The sequence below is a fragment of the Erinaceus europaeus genome, chromosome 15 (genome assembly GCF_950295315.1).
Source record: "Erinaceus europaeus chromosome 15, mEriEur2.1, whole genome shotgun sequence".
In the NCBI taxonomy this organism is placed as follows: Eukaryota; Metazoa; Chordata; class Mammalia; order Eulipotyphla; family Erinaceidae; genus Erinaceus; species Erinaceus europaeus.
The window spans coordinates 64,154,157-64,178,057 of record NC_080176.1 but is presented as its reverse complement, the minus strand read 5'-3'; the positions used below and the strand labels follow the sequence as shown (position 1 = coordinate 64,178,057).

Here is a 23,901-nt window from a genome sequence, read left to right as displayed (position 1 = left end):
ATGTTTGTCTTGTTGAGTTAGGTGGGTTTTCTGTAGACAGCATATTGTTGGGTTGTGTTTTATGATCCATCTTCCTACTCTGTGTCTTTTAATAGGTGAGTTCAGGCCATTGACATTTATTGATATCAAAGATTGAAGATATTTTAATGCCATTCTTGTAGTTTTAGAGTGTTTTGATATATATTCTATTTGTGGTGGTCTGGTTGTTTATAGGAGACCTTTCAGAACTTCTTTCAAGGCAGGCTTGGTGATGGTTGATTCCTTCAACTGTTGCTTGTCTGAGAAGGTTTTGAAGCCTCCATCTAGTCTGAATGACAGTCTAGCAGGATACAGTATTCTTGGCTGAAAGCCTTTCTCATTGAGCACTCGATAGATATCTTGCCATTCTCTTCTGGCCTGTAGTGTTTGTATGGAGAAGTCTGCTGCTAATCTTATGGGTTTTCCTTTGTAGGTGACTCTTTGTTTTTCTCTTGCAGCCTTGAGGATCCATCCTTTCTTTATCCTCATTCCTTTCCATTCTAAGTATGATATGTCTTGGTGTCTTTAGGTCTGGGTTAATTCTGCTTGGGACCCTCTGGGCTTCTTGAATCTTTATGTTTTTGATGTTGTCTAGACTAGAGAAGTTTTCAGCTATTATGGCCTGGAAAATGCTTTCTTCCTCTGGTATGCCAATAATGCGTATATTGTTTTTTTTTAAGTCATCCCATAGGACTCTGTTATTGTTTTTAGCATCTCTTAATCTCTTTTTGAGATCTCTTACTTCTTTTTTAGTTGTCCCTAATTCATCCTCAATCTTGCTAATTCTGTCTTCAGCCTCTTAGATTCTATTCTCTCTGCCCTCTACTGTTTTCTGGAATTCATCTATTTTGTTGCCCTGCTCTGATACTCTTTTAGCTTGTTCAGCTAGTTGCATTCTTAGCTCAGCGATTTCAGCTTTCAGCTCTCTAATAACCATGAGATAATTAGTATTTTCTTCCATATTCTCATTTGTTTTTCCTGCATTTCTGATTATAATTTTTCCAATTCTTTACTCACTCCTGTTATTATTTCCTTAGCTAATGTTTGGATGTTGAACTCATTATTTTGTGCTTCACCCTCTGGAGGACTTTTAGCTGGACTTTTGTCCTGGTTCTATTCTCCAATATTTTTTCTTGTTGTTTTAACCATTTTATATATTATGTTATGAGTTCCCTTTATCAGTACTTTTCAAATTATTGATCACTATTGCCTGGATTGACTTGTGTCTAAGTAAGTTAATTAAAGGGTTCACAGTGTTGGAAGTTAACAGTTGTTTCAATCCCTGAGTTGGAGCTCAGTGGTTTAAAAGCCTCTTTTTTTTTTCTTCCCTGTAGGATATGGGAGCCTGAGGGCTTTTAAACTATCTATATGCTTCTTAGCTTAATCACTGACTCCTGACCAAGAGATAAAGCAGGGTGTGGCAGAGATAATCCAGTGGTTATGCAGAGAGACTGTCACAGCCCCTCAGCTATGCCACTGAGATACAGGTCTTCTGAGTTTCATGGTTAGATCTCTGTCCCCTGGTGTCCCTCCCTGTCAGTGCTCCAGATTCTGAGGGTAGTAGCAATGGAGACTCAGAGTTGCACTTGGTGAGTCTCTGGGGAGTCCTCTCCTCCCTTCAGCTGTCCCCTTGTTTGTGGAGCAGACTGGAGGTGGTGTCTCAACTGATAAACTGCTGAACTGTTAGCAGTCACTTAATCTCTCCTTAGGCTCCTCTCTCCTCTCTATCACCAGCCACACGTGTTTGTACTCACCGATGATTTACTGGGTTCCTGTGGTCATTCTAGTCCTGTCTTGTTTCAGTCCCGGGTGGTCTCCTTTCGTATTCCTAGTTTATCCGGGAAAGGAGAGGAGGGGAGGGGAGGGGAGGGGAGGGGAGGGGAGGAGAGGAAGCGATCTCATAATTTTATTTTTTTAAAGATAAGCAGAGCATAAAGCCTGGATGCCTGACCTCTAGTATTAAGCTTTATACTCAGTCAAAAAGTTTTAATTGTGATAGGCAAATAAAATTTTTTTATAGATTTAGTAATGATTGAAAAAATTGTAGATGAGAGGGGGAACAATTCCCACCACCAGAGTTTTACATCCCATCTCCTTCATTGGAAGCCTTCCTCTTCTTTATCCCTCTGGGAGTATGGACCCAGGATCTTTATGGGGTGTAGATGATGGAAGGTCTGGCTTCTGTAATTGCTGTTTAAATCCTAAATCAGCTGTTTAAACCCTAAAAATCAATATGATTTATTTATGTAAAGAAATCACTCAATCGATATATTTTTGAACCTTTTAAGTACTAATTTTTTTATCACGTAAAAAAAAAGTATTTGCCCATAATCCTTAAAATACAAATGCTATAAAAACTTCATGTATCTTGAAAGCCTTACTGCAAATGAGTATTACAGACATAAAAAAAAAGTATACCAAAGAACTAAATAGTTTTCTAAAGAAGAGATACACATAGAAGAAATGCTCCACTTTACTTGTTCTAATGGGAACATTAGAGAAATGCAAATTAAAACGACACTGAGATACCATATCATACATTAGAGATGGCTTCCATCAGCAAACCAGGAAATGACAGGTGTTGGAGAGGTTGTGGAGAAAAGGGAACTCTGCTACATTGTTGGTGGGAATGTAAACTGGTGCAGCTCATTTGTAAGAGTGCATCGACAGTCCTTAAATAAAAATGGGATTACCTTATTATCCCAAAATACCATTCATAGACATTTATCCAATGGACACTCAACGACTAATTAGAAGTGATATGTTCACCTCTTTGTTCATAGCTGCACTTCTCACAATAGCCAAAGAGTAGAAGCAGCCTAAATGCCCACAGACAGATGACTGTCTAAAGAAGTTACATCATACATATTCCATAGAATATTACTCTGCAGTCCAAATAGATGATATTGTGTCATTTGGGACAAATGGATGGAACTGGAGGTGATTATGCTTAGTAAAATAAGTAAACAGATAAAAGACAGCTACTGGATAGTTCCACTCATGGAGTATAGATATCAGATACAGATGAACTTGAATTAAAAAAAAAAGAAGCAAACTTAAGATCTATGATAACTATGGTGATTGTCTTTGGGAGTTGTGAAGGTGGGGATATGTAACTTTGGTGATGGTTGTAGTGTGTAACCGTACAATCTTGTAATGTAGTATTAATAACAAAATTTTTAAAGTGTGCTTATATGAGGATAGGTATGCACCAATCTTTTTGGATGGGTAAGTTTGGTTCCTTAGGATATATCCCCCGGAGAGGAATTGCTGGGTCTTAGGGTAGGTCCACTTTTAGCCTTCTGAGAGTTCTCCAGACTGCTCTCCACAGGGGTTGGACCAATTGACCTTCCCTTCAGCAGTATAGGAGGGTTCCTTTCCCCTATAACCTCTCCAGTGTCTGTTGGCCTTTTGGGTCTCTTTTTTGGTGAATATTCTGTTCCTATCCTCTCCCCATTTTTGGATGGGATCATTTGTGTTTTTGTCACTGAGTTTGGTGAGGTCTTTGTGTATTTTGGTTACTAGCCTTTTGTCTGATGTATGGCATGTCAAAATCTTACATTCTGTTAGGGGTCTCTTTGTTTGAGAGGTGGTTTCTTTTGCTTGATACTGGGGGAAAAATAGGACACAGAGACCAGTGGAATAAAATTTAGAGCCCAGAAATAAGCCCCTCTACCTATGGGCATCTAAATTTTGACAAGGGAGCCAAAACTATTAATTAGAAGGAGAGCCCTTTCAACAAATATGGTGGGAAAATTTGGTTGAAATGTGCTGAAGAATGAAACTGAACCACTACACTTCACCACACTCAAAAAGTAGACTCCAAATGGATTAAGGACTTGGGTACTAGATCAGAAACTATCAAATACTTAGAAGAAATATTAGCAGAACTCTTTTCTGTCTGTTTTATAGATGTCCTCAATGACAAATCCAATTGCAAGGAAGACAAAAACAAAAAATAAACCAACAGGACTATATCAAATTAAAAAGCTTCTCTTTTGGTTATAGATAGAGATCAGATCCCAGTGATTTAACAACACAGCAGGTTTACCTTTATCTCATGTGCAACTCTGAACTAGTCCAGGCTGATGTATAACATTTCTTCCAGAAGTTGTCTTGTCTTGTCTTGTCTTGTCTTGTCTTGTCTTGTCTTGTCTTGTCTTGTCTTGTCTTGTCTTGTCTTGTCTTGTCTTGTCTTGTCATTCTTCTGGTAGTGTTCTCATGCACAAAGTCAAACCTGGCTGTCCATCATTAATTCAGTGTCAACCAATGGGAGGGGTGTGGATGTGAAAAGAAAGTAATTTTCTTTAAATGTGGTGACCAGAAGTTTGCATGTGCTGCTCCTAGTCACATCCCATTGGTTGGAACTTACTCAGCTGTCACAGCTGACAGCAAGAAAAACTTGCAATATGTAGTCTTAGCCAACTGGGCCCCAGGGTATCTCATGAATTAATAAAAGGAAGAAAAGAGGGTATGTGGAATTGAGATTAGGTGTCACATTTGCCACAGTAATTACCTTGGAATACATGACCAGTATTTCCTTGGTGAAACTGTCTTCCCTTACTGTTTTCCTATACTTATATAGGAAAAATACTGAAGTATTTCAAGAAAAAACTATATATATACACACACACACACACACACACACACATATATATATATATATATATATATATATATATATATATACATATACACACATACATGTGTGTATATGGTGACTGAAATGTCTTTAGTAGAATTTTCATACATTTTTTTGTCACTGTGGCATCACTACTTTAGTGACTTTTTAAATTTAATTAGTGGGGGTCGGGTGGTGTTGCACCTGGTTGAGTGCACATATAATGCTAAGGACCCTGGTTTGAAGCCCCGGTCCCCATCTGCAGGGGGACAACTTTGCAAGTGGTGAAGCAGTGCTGCAGATGTCTCTCTGTCTCTCTCCCTCTCTGTCACCTCCTTCCCTCTTGATTTTTGGCTGTCTCTATCCAATAAATAAAAGATAATAAAAAACATAAAAAATTTAATTAGTGATTTAATAAAGATTAACAAGATAGAAAGATAATAGGGATGTAATTTCATACATTTCCACCAGAGTTCCATGTCCCACCCCCTCCATTGGAAAATTCTCTATTCTTTTAAAAAATTTTTATTAGTGATTTACTGTTGATTTACAAATTTACAAGATAACAGGGTTATAATTCTGCACTGTTCCCACCACTAGAGTTCAGCATCCCAGTTTTCTCCATTGGAAGCTACAGCAGTTCTCCCAAGGTTGCAGATTTAACTATGATTTCTACAACTATCTGTCTATATTTGTATATATTTGCCTATTTTTTTCCATAGTCCCATCTTCTCTTTCTTTCCAAGTCATACCTACACCTATTACTACATCCAAATGCCCCTCTCTTTTTCCTTTTCTCTCTCTGGGTCTTGATGGAGTTGGAGTTGGAGTTCAGAGCCCTCTGGTCATCTTCTCCCTGTCATTTCTTCTCCTGTGGGAATATGGACCAAAAATTTTTGGGGGGGTATAGAAGATGGGACTTCTGGCTTCTGTGATTGCTTCTCTGCTGGACATGGACATGGACAGGTCAATTCATACCCCAGCCTGTTTCTGTCTTTGCCTAGTATTGTCGGGCACTGAAAGGGTGGGGTTCTGTGATACATTGGTGAGGTTGTCTGCCCTGGGAAGTCAGAATGGAGTCAGTGATAGCAGATGAAACTAGAGGTCTGTGTGTGGAAAGAAGCGAGGAAGCCTGGTTGCGGGAATGGTGTTATACTCAGAACCGGAGTCTATGTATCAAAAATTTGAAACATTCAATCTATTTTTCCCCTCTTATTGATTAGTAATTTATAAGATTACAAGTTAATAAGAGTGCATATTAACACCATTCCTGCCATCAAAAGTGTGTGTTCCTACCCCCACTCCCAAATAGTGGAGTAGAAAATCTACCCTTACTTTCCCCCCAGAGGTGTTTTTTTTTTAAATACAATTTTCTTATTTTATTTTTTTAATTTTTATTTTTTCTATTTCTTTTATCTATAAAAAGGAAACACTGACAAAACCATAGGATAAGAGGGGTACAATTCCTTTCACCAGACTCCACATTCCATCCCCTCCCTTGATAGCTTTCCTTTTCTTTAACCCTATGGGAGTATGGACCTAAGGTCATTGTGGGTTGCAGAAGGTGGAAGGTTTGGCTTCTGTAATTGCTTCCCTGCTGAACATGGGCATTGACAGGTCGATCCATACTCTCAGCCTGTCTCTCTTTCCCTAGTGGGGTGGGTTTTCTGGGGAATCAGAGCCCCAGGACACATTGGTGGGGTTGTCTGTCCAGAGAAGTCTGGTTGGCATCATGGTAGCATCTGGAACCTGATGACCTAAAAGAGAATTAACATATAAAGCCAAACAAATTGTTGACTAATCATGAACCTAAAGGCTGGAATAGTGCAGATGAAGAGTTGGGGGGTGGGGAGTCTCCATTTTGTGGATAGTTAGAAGGAATATTTTAGTTACATTCCAAAGGGCCTATGGCTATAGTAGTTTTTTTTTTTTTTTTTCCTTTTTCTCTGAGCCTGAAATCTAATATGCAGGTGGATCCTAATTATTGTCTGGGGAGATGATGTCATGGTTGGAAAAAGGACCAGAAAGCTGGATCAGGAAAGAGAGTAGCTCCTAAATGAAAGATGTGTAAATACTGTTGACTGTAAACCCCATCGATTTGAATTGATCTGGGGCCCATATTCAGCTTAGGATCCTATATGACCTCTGCATCCCTGTAGATCTGAGCTCACATTCTGTGGTCCTGAGTAGGAACATTCCCAGCTGCCCCAATATCAGGACCCATCTTCCTCAGGTGTAGCATAGAGTATGTTGTCCATCTTCCCTTTGGAGGATGGAACATTCTCTACCATTGTTGATCCAAATTGAGGGCAAGGTCCTATGCCCACCAGAGTTTTTTACTTTGGTGCAATCCTTCAAACTCTTGTCAGTTTCTGTTTTGCTTTTCCCTTTCTTTTCTTCTTTCTCAACTTCTGTTTATGAGTGGGATCATCCCATATTCGTCTTTCTCTTTTTGATATATCTCACTTAACATAATTCCTTCTAGCTCCATCCAGGATGGGTCGGAGGTGAGTGCATTATTTATTATTATTATTATTTAAAGATTTTATTTCTTTATGAGAAAGATAGGAGGAGAGAGAAAGGACCAGACATCACTCTGGCACATGTGCTGCCAGGGATGGAACTCCTCAGGACCTCATACTTGAGAGTCCAAAGCTTTACCACTGCGCCACCTCCTGGACCAAAGAGTGCATTATTCTTAATAGCTGAATAGTATTCCATTGTGTATATAGACCACAACTTTCTCAGCCATTCATCTTTTGTTGGGCAGCTGGGTTGTTTCCAGGTTTTGGCTATTACAAATTGTGCTGCTATGAACATAGGTATACACATACCTTTTTCATGGGTTTGCTTGATTTCTTTAGGACACATATCCATAGGAGAGTAATTATTGGGTCATAAGGAAGGTCCACTTCTAGGCTTGTGAGGTTTCTCCAGACTGCTCTCCACAGAGGTAGGACCAATTTATATTTCCACCAGCAGTGCAGTAGAGTTCCTTTGTCGCCACAACCTTTCCAGCATTTGTTGCTGCTGTTTTTCTGATGTATGACATTCTCACAGGGGTGAAGTGGTATCGCATTGTTGTCTTTATTTGCATTTCTCTGACAATCAGTGACTTGGAGCATTTTTTTCCCTATGTTTGTTGGCCATTGGTATCTCTCCTGTAGTGAATTTTCTGTTCATATCCTCTCCCCACTTTTGAATTGGGTCATTTGCTTTTTTGTTGGTAAGTTTGTTGAGCAATTTATACATTTTTGGTCATTAGTATTTTGTCTGATGTATATATATTGCATGTAAAAATCTCCCAATCTTTGACTATTTCCTTTGTTTGGGTGATGGTTTCTTTTGCTGTCTAGAAGCTTTTCAATTTGATGTAGTCCCTGGATTACTTTTGTTTTAATCTTCCTTGGAGTTGGGTTTGTATCATCAAAGATGTCCTTGAGATATAGATGGGAACGTGTTCCACCATTATTTTCTTCTAAGTATTTGATAAAAACTTTCCTATTCTTTATCCTTCTGGATGTATAACCAAAGTTCTTTATGGGTACAGAAGGTAGGAGGTCTGGCTTGTATAATTGCTTCTCTACTGGACATGGATTTTGGCAGGTCAATCCACACCCCCAGTTCAGGCTGAATTTTTCAGACAGAGACAGATATAGACTCAGAGACAGAGAGGGAAAGATACTGCAGCACCAAAGCTTCTTCCAGTGTGGTAGGGGACCCTGTTCTCACAGCGAAGCAGATGTGCTACTCAGGAGATTTATTTTGCTGGCCTCAGACACTTTTCTAATGACCACCCTGCTTCTCTTTAATTTCTTCATGGTATCTGACTTGTCTTACTATTACTGGCTTGAGATATATTAATAGCTCAGAACAGATTTCAAATCTATGTATGATACTGTATTTTTATTCTGTATAGTTTTGATTGAGTTTTGCTTTGTAATATTTGTTAGTTATAATTAACCATCTGCAGTTTGCTGAATAACTGCTAATGAAAAAGCAGTATTTTTATTAATATCTTTAAATATTAGAGTCTAGTATTTTTAAAATGAGTTTTTATTAATGTTTAGTTTATCATACTTTGTATATTTTTCACATACTTATTATTATGGATAAGCAAGCTTGATTCTGTACTTAAAAAAAGAGTCATCAATATCAGAATTGTTCTTTTAAAAACTTATGTCCAATTTATTAAATTCCTTGTCAAGTCATCGTCATCATCATTATTACTGTTATTACCAGAGCAGTGCAGGGGATTGAACCTGGGACTTTGGAACCTCACACATGAGACTGACTTTGTTTGTATAACCATTGTGATATCTACCCCAACCTCAGATTTGTTCTTTAATTTCACTGTTTTTTAGTTGTTAGATAAATTTTATTTTAGGAGTTTATTTGGAGGTTCTGAGGGGGTACAGCTGAGAAACTTTGGAGACCATTCTTAATTTGATTTTTAGAGTAGATGGAGATATACTGTAATGTTCCCTTATTTTTCTGCTAGAGATTTTTTTTTGGGGGGGGGTGGCTAACAGGAAAATGTAGTTCCACTAAGAATTTTGGGTCAGAGATCAGAAGCTTGGATCAACAAAAAGAAATGAACTTTTTGAAGAGTTCTGGTCCAGCATTACCTGCCAGTTCAAACTATAATGTAGGCAGTGGCAGGCTGCCTCATTTCTGCCTGTTAGGGAAGGCCATATTGCAGTTACACTTATCAGAGAAAGGGAGGGAGGGTGTGTGTTAAGGGGGAGTCGGGAGCTTCCTCATAAATTGTTCTTTTGTCTGACCTTGTATGCAGTTTCTCAGCCCTCTTGGAAGACCTGGAACTGGAAACAAAAAATAAATAAATAGAGAGAAAGAAAGAGGGAGAGAGAGAGAGAAAGATGTGCTAGGAGAAAATCAGAGTTTAGTTTGTGAAATCTGCCCAGAGTAAGTCAATGTTCATTTCTTTTGGTAGTGAAGATGCACAGCTGTGAAGAGAATCCAAAGAAAACACTTGTATTTCACCCTGGAAGTCACCTTGTGATTATTTTTGTTGCAGATTGAACTTCTAATTGTGTTTTTCTTTGCTTGCAGTCCTGGGGCATGGTGGGTATAGGAACCAAGCAAGGAAGTAACAGGATATTTTATGTTTTTTTTTTTAAGGTGAAGGATAAACAACAGATCAATCCCAAAGCATAGAAGTTATACTTGACTACTGGTTATACTTTCTTATAATCTTGACTTTACTTAATGTCTCAAATTTTCAACTATGTCTTTAGCATTATTTTGAATAAATGTAAACTTGTAGTATGTTGATAATTTGATTCAACTATGTAGATTGCCTACCTTTTTACTAATATATTTTTAACTTAAAACCCAACTTAATTTAGTTTAAAAAATTTTTTTCTTTATTGGAGTATATACTACTCAGCTATTAAAAATGGTTGGTCCATCCAAGATGAGGTGAAGAAAATGAAATCATTATTTTTATTTTATTTATTTATTTTTCCCTTTTGTTGCCCTTGTTGTTTTATTGTTGTAGTTATTATTGTTGTTGTTATTGATGTTGTCGTTGTTGGATAGGACAGACAGAAATGGAGAGAGGAGAGGAAGACAAGGGAAGAGAAAGACAGACAGACGCCTGCAGATCTGCTTTACCACCTGTGAAGCGACTCCTCTGCAGGTGGGGACCTGAGGGCTTGAACCTGGATCCTTAAAGCTAGTCCTTGCGCTTTGTGCCACCTGCACTTAACCGCTGCACTACTGCCTGACCTCCTGAAATGACCTTTTTCACAGCTGAGTAGTATTTCATTGTGTATATATACCACAACTTGCTCAGTCACTCATCTGTTGTTGGACACCTGGGTTGCTTCCAGGTTTTGGCTATTACAAATTGTGCTGCTATAGGCAAACACACATCTTTTTGGATGAGTGTGTTGGGTTCTTTAGAATATATCCCCAGGAGAGGAATGGCAGGATCATAGGGTAGGTCCATATCTAGCCTTGTGAGAGTTCTCCAGACTACTCTCCACAGAGGTTGGACCAATTTACATTCTCACCAGCAGTGCAGGAGGGTTCCTTTGTCCCCACAACCTCTCCAGCATTTGTTGCTGCTCCCTTTTCTGATTTATGGCATTCTCACAGGAGTGAAATAGTATTCTCATTATTGTCTTTCTTTGCATTTCTCTTCTTCTTCTAGCGTTTGCATTTCTCTGACCATCAATGACTTGGAGCATTTTTTCATGTGTTTCTTGGCCTTTTGGATCTCTTCTTTGGTGAATATTCTGTTCATATCCTCTCCCCATTTTTGGGTGGGGTCATTTGTGTTTTTGTCACCGAGTTTGGTGAGCTCTTTATATGTTTTGGCTATTAACGTTTTGTCTGATGTATAGTATGTAAAAATCTTTTCCCATTCTGTAAGGGGTCTCTTTCTTTGGGTGGTGGTTTCTTTTGCTGTGCAGAAGCTTTTTAATTTGATGTAGTCCCATTGGATTATTTTTATTTTAATCATTCTTGCTATTGGATTTGTATAATTGAAGATGCCTATAAAATTTAGATGCAAAAGAATTTTTTTTATCTGAAATGCAGTCTTTGCACTGTTTATCAAGAGGATATTGGAGACTTTGTAAAATGAGTCATATAGAGGTGATCCTCTGTATTTTGGAATTGCTTGTCTAATAGGATAATTATGTTTTTTTTTCTAGTTTGGTAGAGTTATATTACCAAAATAACTGCCAATATTGTCCAATAAGAATTTGATGGTTTCTGGTCTAACATTTTCAGGTGTTGTAAGGCCATCAGCTTCCTTTTCAATTAATAAGTTAGATAGAAATTGAGAGGGAAAGGGAAGATAGAAAATGAAAGCGATAGCTGCAGGTAGCACTGTTTCACTAAAAACAAACTAAAGCAAAACTAAAGGTTTGAACCCAGGTCCTTGAGCATCATAGCATGTGTGCTCAAACAGGTATGCCACTGCCCATCCCCAATTGATTGACTTTAAGTGGTGGATAGTTGTTGCATTTCACTTTGTTGAACGTGTTGTCTTAACAAAAGTTTCTGTTACAGCTCATTTGCTTTGGTATGATTTAGCCAGATAATTTGTTTTTCTCTGTTTATTTGAAATGTAGTCTTTGCACTGTTTCTTATCAAGAGGATATTGGGGACTTTGTAAAGTGAGTCATATAGAGGTGATTCTTGCTCTGTATTTTGGAATTGCTTGTCTAATAGGATAATTATAATTATCTGTTTTTAGTTTGGTAGAGTTATATGAAAAAAAAATTCAGACTTGGTTTTGGGGTAACTCACTCTATTTTTTCCCCTTCTTCCAAGTTTACTTGTCCATTCAGGGTTTTATCTATTCTTTGGCACTTTAAACTTTAACGTTTTGATTACCTTCTGAAATGTATTGATAGAAAGTTGTACATAAAATTATTCCTTATATGTGAATAATCTGGACAAATACAAGAAACTGTAAAGTGGTTAGCTGAGAACTGGTGGTAGGAATAATCAGCTTTATTTTTTTCATAGACTTAACCAATGTGGCCATTTTCAGGTAATGAACCTGTTTTACTTTTATTACCAAAAAAGAAAGGAAAGTGTTCTTTTAAATTTTGCAGTATGAAAAAGTACAGGGCATGGTACAAATACTGTTTTAAATAAATGCTAAGGTGGCCTCAGCGCATCTCAACTGTGTATTTTCTTCTCAAGCTGGACTCTGGACTGTCTTCACGCTGGGCGGTGTAGGCAGCAAAGCAACCGCCACTCCAGAGCTGTCTTCCCCACTGGCCAATCAGAGTCTTCTGCTTCTGCTGGTGCTGGCCAATCTGACGGATGCTGCAGATGCTCCAAACCCCTACAGACAGGCCATTATGTCCTTTAAGAACACACAAGGTTTGTGGCACGTTTCCCACTGAGAAGTCTTTCAGTTAAGTGAAGAGGGCATTTACACCCTATCCTCACAGGATTACCGGCATGTAATCCTGTGACTGTCAGTGGATACTATTTTCACACTGGCTGAAGCTGCTTAACAAGATAGCTCACCTAGCAGAGAATGCCTGCTTTGCCATGACTTCAACATAGGGTCATGTCTTGGGTCCTATGGCTCTGGGGAAGAAACTATGATGCTGTGGTATCTCCCTCTATGCCACTGCCAGTCTGAAGAAGTCACTTTGGAGTAGAGAGGCCCCAACAAATATGAACAATGAGAAATGCTTAGATTTTTTTCTGTTGTATTCTCAAGAAGGTCATGAAGACTCTTGTTCTTTACACATGTGTAAATTTATCCTTATTTGAGAGATAACCAAGCTTGCTTGTGTTTTATTTGAACCTACCTGATCTGCTTACCTGGGCTAGGAATTAAACTGGATATTCCAAATGACAGGTTTTTGAAATTTTTCATTTAAATTTTATATTCTAGCTAGAGTTTATAGAATTAAAAATCAGAGTAGAGCTCAGCAACCTTTTCCGTATTGGGCTCATGGCTTTCCGGTGCTTAACTCTCTGCCTTTGTAGTATGAAAGCAAGCAGAGAAAAAATACAAGTGAATGAGCTTCACTGTGTTCTAGTACAACTTTTCTTTCTAAAATAGATGGTTTTTTGCTTGTGGGCTCTTAATTTATCAAACCCTGATATTTCTGTGTTGAAAAAGTCATGCCTTATCTGAAGGCTGTACTTTAGAGTCAAGCTAAATTTTTCCCACTTTTTAAAATTAGTGATTTAATATTGTTTTATAAAACTATAAGATAATAGGGACATAATTCCATAGCTTTCCCACCACCAGAGATTGTGTCCCCATTCCTTCAGTTGGAACTGTAGTTTAGTTCTTCTAAGATCACAGCTATGGGTTGACTATTATTTCACTCACTATCTATATTTACCCATTTTTTTCTATTATCTTGCCTTCTCTTCCATTCTAAGTCACACTTACTATTTCCAAGTATCCTTCCTTTCTCTCCCCTCCCCTACTCCTCTCTCTGGGTCCTGATGGAATTGGAGTTCAGAGCCCTCTGGTCATCTTCCCCCTAACACTTATCCCTCTGTGAGTATGGACCAATATTCTTTATGGGGTGTAGAAGGTGGAAGGTCTGGCTTCTATAATTGCTTCTGTACTGGACATGGGCGTTGGCAGGTCAGTCTGTTACTCACAGCCTGTCTCTATCTTTTCATAGTGATAGTAGCTAAATTTTAAAACCACATCCAATAGTGACCTGCACTGATGCAAGATGGGTAAACACATTTACTAGACTGAAGCATTTTTAAGGTTTCTGATGCTCTTTGCCATGTTCATTTCCAGAATTGTTTTAATATGCTTCACTCTTAGAAATATAATAATCATGCTTTACTTAGTTAATTTTAATTTATTTATCTTTTTCTTTTAATTTTTAATAGTAATTTCATATTGATATATGCAATTATAAGATAACAGGTTTACCACTCCACACTGTTCCCATCCCCAGAGTTCTCAATCCCTGATTCCTCGGTCCACCACGGTTCTCCCAAGGTTGCAGACATGGGTTAACTGTTATTTCTACAATTATCTGTCTATATTTGCATATATGTGCCCATTTCCCCCCTATAGATTAATTTTAAAAATAAAACAGAAATCTGGAATTGAAATCTAGTGACATGGAAAATTTAATGGGATTTGGGCTGCATAAATTAGCGTTGCTTTTATTATCTCTATAAGGTGTAATTCAGAAAATACGTAGCAGTTTCAATATTTTGTGTTTTCGGCATTCCAGATAGCACTCCTTTCCCCTCGTCAACTCCACATGCTTTCCAGATTAACTTTAATAGTTTGTACACGGCTCTCTGTGAACAGCAGACATCTGACCAAGCAACTCTCCTGCTGTACACGTTGCTCCATCAAAATAGTAACATCAGGACATACATGTTGGCTCGCACAGATATGGAAAACCTTGTAAGTATCTTAGAAACATTTCCATTTTATAACATTTTGAAGAATCTTTTCTTTCCAGGAGGGGTGTGTTTGCTTGGTTGCTACAAAGAGAGGTGCTTAGGAGGTTGATGTGGAGGTGTGGCCAGATAAGGCAAAGGTGGGAGTTACAGCTTGCAGGAGGCACCTCAAATAGGGGCCCCACAGAGCAGGACCATACAGCAGCACAACAGAAAGACCCGCCCAGGGTTAAGCACACGTGGTGCAAGGACTGGCATAAGGATTCTGGTTTGAGCCCCCAGCTCCCCACCTGCAGAGGAGTCACTTCACAGGCGGTGAAGCAGGTCTGCATATGTCTAACTTTCTCTCCTCCTCTCTGCCATCCCCTCCTCTCTCCATTTCTCTCTGTAGTATACAACAATGACATCAATAATAACTACAACAATAAAAAACAAGGGCAACAAAAGGGAAAATAAATAAATAAATAAATAAATATTAAAAAAGAAAAGAAAAGAAAGACCTGCTCAGTGGGTGCTCAGCAGTCACAACCGCCCTCTGATTCTTCCTCTTCAAATCTTCAAGAAGCACTGCCTGCCATGCTCAAGACTTTTAGACCCTCATGGCCCTTCCTGCTGCAGCATATTCCTGAGGGAAATCACTAAAAGTTGCAGCTCAGTTTCTGGGGTGGGGGGTCCTATCTCTCTGACAAGCTTAAACTCTAGGGCTTCCTGAGCTCAGTTCCTGCACTGTTACAGTTATTTTAAGGTCCCTTTGCCAGACAGCACTTAAATGAATATTCCCCTTCAGTGTGTTTGAAATTGCTTCCAACTTTTGGCTCAGTCACTCTTACATTAACCTTATAAGTAACGTGTAACTTGGCATTGTTTCTCTGAGTGATAAAGTAAGCTACACCACTGAAGTGTTAATATCATGCTTGAAGTGCATGCGGGATAGCAGTAGACAATGTACTGTTCACGCATTGGTAAAACTGTGAATGTTGCTGAAGTAATCACCAGCTTGCTTACCGCAACAGAGGTGTCCCTTCTACATTGGCTTTATACGTTGGCAGAAGGATCTGTAAACCTCATGTTTAGCAGTGTGTGTGTGTGTGTGTGTGTGTGTGTGTGTGTGTTTAAGAGAAGAGATTGAGTAAATATGGTATTTAGAATTCATTTGAAAGCATATTTTATGTCAAAATGGCAGTAAGGACAAAATGCATGATGGGTGTAACAGTGTACTGCTCATGGGAGTGAAAACTTGAGAGAAGGCTGATGGGTTGGTACAAGACCATGATATATCATCCTAAGGGAACTAATGGCAAGATGCAGAAAGCCTGTGACATCACATATTCTGGAAAATTCTATGGGTAAGATAATGTAAGTGATGATTCAGGGAACAATTACCTGTTTCTGATGATAGTGAAAAATTAAAAGGTTTTGTTTTGTGGGTGTATGTGGATAGAGTTGGATTTTATTTTACTTTTTAATATTCTTATATAAGTAAATTTGATGTCCTAACTGATATTCTTTTCAAAAATATTTTTTATATTTATTTATTCCCTTTTGTTGCCCTTGTTTCTTTTTATTGTTGTAATTACTATTGTTGTCATCATTGTTGGATATGACAGAGAGAAATAGAGAGAGGAGGGGAAGACAGAGAGGGGGAGAGAAAGATAGATACTTGCAGACCTGCTTCACCACTTGTGAAGTGACTCTCCTGCAGGTAGGGAGCTGGGGGCTTGAACTGGGATCCTTATGCTGGTCCTTGTGCTTAGCTGCACGTGCGCTTAACCTGTTGTGCTACTGCCCAACTCTCCTAACTGATATTCTTATCTGCCCTTTGGGCTTTCTTTTTTTTAAATTTATTTTTATTATTTATTTTTGTGTTATTGGATAAAGGCAGAGAGAAATTGAGAGGGAAGGGGGAGATAAGGAGGAAGAGATAGAGACACTTCCAGCCCTGATTCACCACTCGTGAAACCCTCCCCCTAGAGTGGGGACCAGTGTCTTCAATCCAGATCCTTGTGTACTATAGTGTGTGCTGCTGCCTGGCGCCTGAACTTTCTTCTATAACAGATACTTGTGGAAGCAAATGGATTGTGCTCAGACAATTTAGTTATTGTCAATGATTCTTTGACCTGTGGTTTTGCTAGTAAGAAGGTAATGCTGGGCACATTGCAGTGATTTAGGAGTACCATATCACGTGTAAGTTCTTGCAAGGCTTGGGGCAGACCCCCTCTGTTTCATGTCAAGCATTGGCATGAGTGTAAATGGTCTCTGCAAGCCCAGCCTTCTGTCTCAGGCTGACTTTCACAGAGGATGATGGTTTACTCTACTGGCAACTTGAGTCATACTAGAAAGGAGTGTCAGTCAGAGGCTAGCTCATATATATATGTATGTGTATGTGTATGTGTATATGTATGTGTATATGTATATATATCCATCCTTGTAAAAATATAATTAAAGCCAAGGGTACATAATAAAAGTATAAAGTCTTATAGCATTTAGTCTAATTATTAAGTAATTGAAATAATAAATGAAAATTCTTATCCCATAGGTTTTGCCAATTCTTGAGATTCTATATCATGTAGAAGAAAGAAATTCCCACCATGTGTATATGGCCCTTATAATCTTGTTGATCCTCACAGAAGATGATGGATTCAATAGATCCATCCATGAAGTGGTGAGTTTCTTTCTGCTGGAACTTCTGTGTAAGGGCAGAATTTCTTTACTGTAATTTGTCTTATCTGGTGTGTATTCTGGACATCCTGATCAGTGTAGGTCTTTCCTTGGAGGATGTAAGTTACTTAATGGAACTTGGTGCCTGCACTACAAATATATTGCTCCGTGGCTACCCACAACCCCTTTTTTATTTGATAGGACAGAGAAATTGAGAGGGCAGGAAGAGAGAGTAAGAAAGACACCTGTAGACCTGCTGAACCGCTCTTGAAGCATCCTCCTTACAGGTGGAGAGTGGGGGCTTGAACCTGGGTCCATGCACATAGATTTAAGAAATCTTGAGCATTATAGGAGAGGGTATAGCATACAGACTTCTTAGTTTTTGCATTAAGTGTATCTCCACCAAAGAGAAAATTTTGCATTGATTGACTGTTTCTTGAAAAAATTAACCTTTTCTTAAAAACCTTTTCCTCAGACTGTTGGTGGTGCTGGGGGTCAAACCTGAGCCCTCTCACTCTCAAGTCTGTGGACTACTGCACCACTCTCTCCCTGGTCTAGATCTCCTTTAAAATACCACTTATCTTCCCTGTCCCCCCCCCCCCCTTGTATTGGCTTCTTTCACCCAACAAACATTGCTGAAACTCACCCATGGTATTATATCATTAGTTTCTTCTTCTTTATTGCTAATCCACTGTAAGAATATGCAACAATGTATTTATCCATTTTCTTGTTAGATATTTGTGAGGTCTTTCTCTTTTCTGGTTTGGGGCTGTTTTTTAAAATTTTTATTTATTTTTTAAAATTTTATTTATAGAAAGGAAATACTGACAAAACCATAGGATAAGAGGGGTACAACTCCACACAGTTTCCACCACCAGAACTCCATACCCCATCCCCTCCTTTGATAGCTTTCCTATTCTTTATCTCTCTGGAAGTATGGACCCAGGGTCATATGGGGTGCAGAAGGTGGAAGGTCTGGCTTCTATAACTGCTTCTCCGCTGAACATGGGCGTTGACAGGTTGATCCATACTCCCAGCCTCTCTCTCTCTTTCCCTAGTGGGGCGGGGCTCTGGGGAAGTGGGGCTGCAGGACACATTGGTGGGGTCGTCTACCCAGGGAAGTCTGGTTGGCCTCATGTTAGCATCTGGAACCTGGTGGCTGAAACGAGAGTTAACATATAGAGCCAAAGAAATTGTTGACTACGGGGCTGTTTTTTTTTTTTTTTAATTTGTTTAAAATTTTTTATTTATAAAAAGGAAACATTGACAAAACCATAGGATAAGAGGGGCACAACCTTACACAATTCCCATCACCAGAACTCCACATCCCATTCCCTCCCCCAATAGTTTTCCTATTCTTTAACCCTCTGGGAGTATGGACCCAAGATCATTATGGGATGCAGAAAGTGGAAGGTCTGGCTTCTAGAATTGCTTCCCCGCTGAACATGGACGTTGACAGGTCGATCCCTACTCCCAGCCTGTCTCTATCTTTCCATAGTGGGAAAGGGCTCTGGGGAAGTAGAGCTCCAAGGCACATATGGGTGGGGTTATATAGGAAATCTGGAATATAGGAAATCTGGTCGCATCTTGCTAGCGTTTGGAACCTGGTGGCTGAAAAGAGAGTTAACATACAAAGCCAAACAAATTGTTGAACAATTATGGACCTACAGGCTGGAATAATGCAGATGAGGTGTTGGGGGGGTCCTCCATTTTGTAGATAGCTATTAGGCATATTTTAGTTATATTTCAAAGGGCCTGTAGCTATACTAGTTTTTTTTTTTTTCTCCTGAGCCTGAAATCTGATATGCAGGTGGATCCTAATTACTATCTGGGGAGATGATGTCATGGCTGCAAAAAGGACCAGAAAGCTGGGTCAGGGAAGAGAGTAGCTCCCTAATATGGGAAAGGGGTATAAATATTGTTGACTATAAACCCCATCGATTTGATGTGATCTGGGGCCCATAATTAGCTTAGGAGCCTGTGTGACCTCTGCATCCCTCTAAATCTGAGCTCACATTCTGTGGTCATGAGTAGGAATGTTCCAAGCTGCCCCAATATCAGGACCCATCTTCCTCAGATATAGCATAGAGTATGTTGTCCAGCCTCCCTTTGAAGGATGGCACATTCTCTACCATTGTTGATCCAAGTTGAAGGCAAGGTCCTATGGGGGCCCACAAAGGGGTCTATTTTGTTGTTACTTATAGAAATGACCAGTAATAATGGAGAGAGGGATTTATTCGAGTTCTAGGCCCATCAAGTCTGTTTGGGAATCTCAGGACTCCCTGATTAGGGCCCCAGCTGATGGAATGGCCTGATAGTGACTTAAGAGTCATCATTAAAGTATGCCAGTCTCTTGCCCTTATTCAGCTTTTCCAGTCCTTGCTTTGCTAAAGTTAGCTTTGGAGTGAATGAGAGAACTGTAATAGGAAGTAGGTGAGGAGGGTATCTAAGTCTAATTAGATACTATTTCATTAGGAACTTTATACTGACTCACTGCAGACTATTGTGTACTTTTGCTTTCAGGTATGTATTTTGCCCTAATTTATGGATACATGTGAACATATGCTCTATCTTTATTTATTTATTTATTTTTTAAATTTTTTATTTAAGAAAGGATTAATGAACAAAAACATAAGGTAGGAGGAGTACAGCTCCACACAATTCCCACCACCCAATCTCCATAACCCACCCCCTCCCATGGTAGCTTTCCCATTCTCTAGCCCTCTGGGAGCATGAACCCAGGGTCGTTGAGGGTTGCAGAAGGTAGAAGGTCTGGCTTCTGTAATTGCTTCCCCGCTGAACATGGGCGTTGACTGGTCGGTCCATACTCCCAGTCTGCCTCTCTCTTTCCCTAGTAAGGTGTGTCTCTGGGGAAGCTGAGCTCCAGGACACATTGGTGGGGTCTTCAATCCAGGGAAGCCTGGCCAGCATCCTTGTGGCATCTGGAACCTGGTGATTGAAAAGAGAGTTAACATATGAAGCCAAACAATTTGTTGAGCAATCATGGATCCCAAGCTTGGAATAGTGGAGAGGAAGTGTTAGGGAGGTACTCACTGCAAACTCTAGTGTACTTCTGCTTTCAGGTATATATTTTGCAGTAGTTTATGGATACGTGTGCACATAAGCTCTCTCTCACAGAAACTGGTGTATATCCAGGTTATGGGACTTTGTTAGAAAGTGAACTACCTGAGATGAAATTAGAGTGTACTATAAAAGGAAAGGTCTCACCCGAGTAATGAAGCTGAAGGGTTGTCATTCCACACGTGAAGCAACCCAGGTGACAACAGATGAGTGGCTGAGAAAGCTGTGGTATACCATGGAATACTGTGGTATACACATGGAATACTATGCAGCTATCAAAAACAATGAACCCACCTTCTCTGACCCATCTTGGACAGAGCTAGAAGGAATTATGTTAAGTGAACTAAGTCAGAAAGATAAAGATGAGTATGGGATGATCCCACTCATCAACAGAAGTTGATTAAGAAGATCTGAAAGGGAAACTAAAAGCAGGACCTGATCAAACTGTAAGTAGGGCACCAAAGTAAAAGCCCAGTGGTGAGGGGTAGACATGCAGCTTCCTGGGCCAGTGGGGGGTGAGAGTGGGCGGGAGGGATGGGTCACAGTCCTTTGGTGGTGGGAATGGTGTTTATGTACACTCCTAGCAAAATGTAGACATATAAATCAGTAGTTAATTAATATGAGAGGGGGAAAATCAATTGTATGTCTCAAAGTTTCTCAAAACACAAACTGAATCCTTTTAATATATAGGCTGTGTATTTGATATGCGGACTCTCTCAAAAGCCTGGACCAAGTGGATTGCAAGCATCCAATAGCACAGCTATATACAAGATACTGGATACTGTACAGTAAACCATAACAAAAGGACTTTTCAAAGTTAACCCAATTAACAAATAATGTGATGATAACATTAACTATCGATTGTCTTTTTGAACCCTAAGACAGCAGGAACCTCACATCTCCACTATAGAGCCCCTACTTCCCCCAATCCTGGAACCCTTGGATAGGGTCCACTTTCCCGTATGCATCTCCCAATCCAAACCAAATAATATTGCATCCGCCGATCACAACCTAACCAACGCAACGATTGCCACCTCAACATGCTTCACCTCAGACTGTGTCCAGAGACTTCACGTGTGGAATGACATATGCTCTATCTTACAGGACCTGGTCTAAATCTAGGTTTTGGGACTTTGTTAGGAAGTGAACCTCCTGGAATGGAATTAGAGAATACCATGAAAGGAAAGGTCTCACCCAAGTGATGAGGGTGAGGGGTTGGCATTCGATGCCTGACCTCTCTGGACACAGTCTGAAGTGAAGCATGCTGAGATGGTACTCTTGCCAATATCATTTGGTATAACTTGAGAGACACATGCAGGGAAGTGAGCCTACGGGGCTGTTTTTGATAAAGTCACTGTACCCACTTTTCATATATGTTTTGGTGGGCACTTGTAGCCATTCTTTCGGAGTAGAATTACCAGAAATAGCATTGCTGGGTTATAAGGCAGTTTTATGTTGAAAAACATCGTAGCACAATTGAAATTGCAGAGACCCCCACAGCTCAACATTTTCCCCTTACGTTTATTGAGGACTACGATTTTCTCATACACACATCTCCCTTGACTTAAAATGGGATTGTGTCCTCATAAATTAAAATTTTTTAACACTGACAACACCCTCCCCACATAAAGTATCGGAAGAGGAACTGCTTGGTGTACTGGTTATCCACAGCTCTGGTTAGATATCCCAAACCCATGGAATATGCAAAGTGGAACAATCAGGGTGCATGTTACCTCCAGAAAGGGAAGAAAACACAATGTTATGCTAGCAGAGGTGAAAACAAATCTGTTGTCAGGGAAGATGCAATATCAGTCGCTCTCATGGGCCTGAGGCCTGGCCATGCAGGACTTGGGGGTGAGTCTTCTGTTAGACATATTCAATAACTGGATCTGGGTAGTAATAACATGGATGTATACATATATAAAAGCCCATAAGCTATTACTTTAAAATTGATCTACCTGCTCTTTAATTCTTCAAGCTAGCAATGTTTTCTGCCCTTTTTTTTACTCTTTTTTTATTTCTTTATTGGGGAATTAATGTTTTACTTTCGACAGTAAATACAGTAGTTTGTACATGCATAACATTTCTCAGTTTTCCACATAACAATACAACCCCCACTAAATATGGTCCCTTTTCTTATTCTAAATCTTGTCTTTAACTTGGGGAATAGGGTGTGATAGTTACCAGGGAACTATCTATTCTGAAAAAAACAAAACAAAACAAAAAACCAAAAACAAAGTGCAGTCGTATTATTTAGATTTTTATTTTCTGGTTTCATGGATTATAATGGTGGTTTATTATTATTGTTTTTAGTCATTCTTTTTTAAGTCCACATTTCCCTTCTTTTGAGTTTTCCTGTCTGTTAGGATGGTCAGGAGTGGCATCTAAACACATGCTGATTGGCTGTCTTTCTCCCAGAAATGTTGCCTTGGTGATTCATGCTGAGTATTTTACATTTTACACCTAAAAGCGTGCCCCCCCCCCCCCCCCCCCCCGCTTATGTGGTAGTTTCTGTTGGGATTTTGGAGTCATAATCTATGCCCTGAAAAGTATAAATATTGCTCTTTTGTGAATGTATAATGTTCAAAATGAGAAGTCAAATGTCAGTTTGCTTCTCTCTCTCTCTCTCTCTGTCTCTCTCTCTTGCAGAGGGGTGGTGAACTATTTCTTCTGTCTGGACACCAATAGGATTTTCTCATATGAGCTCTTCCTCAACTTACAGTCAGACTGTGTCCCTATAACTGCATTTTCAATTAAAAATAGCTTAAGTCTAAACCTCTGATGGTACTCTACCCCATAGAGTACTAGTTATTCATTAGTGATCACATGTCTGATGGGGGCTCCTGTATCACAGGAGTGTATTTGGAAAAGATCCAAATTAAAGCTTCAAAGTATGGTTCTGCTGACTCTGTGCCACTTTTACAACATTGCCAAGTCACTTTTTTAAGTTGAGTCATCATAAGCCAAGGGCTGTTTCTGTGCTTTGGATTCAGAACTCTTTCCAGAATATATTTTGAATTTTTTCCTAATGTTTTTGCTCATACTGTTCTTCCCTCTAATAAATTTTCTCCTGTTACTAATTTTTCTGTTTTCTTTTTAATCTATTCCTTCTGACATTTTTACTTAGTAGAAATTACGGCTTTATTTTTCTTAATTCATTTGTCTTTTTTGTCTTTCACTTGGAGGAGGCCTTTTCAATTTAGTCTTTTAAACCAGATTAAGTTTTCATAGTCATCAGTCTGATAATTCCTACCTCTTGATATATATTTATATTTATACTATATAAATATATATTTTTTTACTTAAAATTTTTTTTTCATTTTAATGAGAGCTGTGCAGAAAGTGAGAGACCAGAGCACTGCTCAGCTGTTGGATAATGGTGGTACTGACGACTGAACCTGGGACCTAGGAGCCTTAGGCATGAAAGTATTTTACGTAACCATTATGCTTTCTCCCAGCACAGTTACCATTTTTAAAAAAATCTTCAGCATTTCTTCATTCTTTGATTCTCCCTTTTCATAATAGTTGGTTGTTATTTCATGGATGCAGTATTTAGTTAAATCTCCCCAAGATTATTGACTGCAACTGTATTTTCCCCCAGCTTCTTCAATTACCTCTGTTTATGTAGG

At 39.2% G+C, this 23,901-nt stretch overlaps 1 protein-coding gene across 4 annotated transcripts in view; it reads left to right on the top strand.

The window, feature by feature from the left end:
* DYM (dymeclin) overlaps window positions 1-23,901 on the top strand; it is a 467,512-nt gene that overhangs the window by 173,458 nt on the left and 270,153 nt on the right. For all 4 annotated transcript variants that reach the window (XM_060173849.1, XM_060173845.1, XM_060173848.1 and 1 more), the window contains 3 exons: window positions 12,326-12,508; window positions 14,359-14,537; window positions 17,070-17,195. In XM_060173849.1, the coding sequence (XP_060029832.1) occupies window positions 12,326-12,508; window positions 14,359-14,537; window positions 17,070-17,195 (488 nt within the window). The remainder of the gene's footprint in view (window positions 1-12,325; window positions 12,509-14,358; window positions 14,538-17,069; window positions 17,196-23,901) is intronic.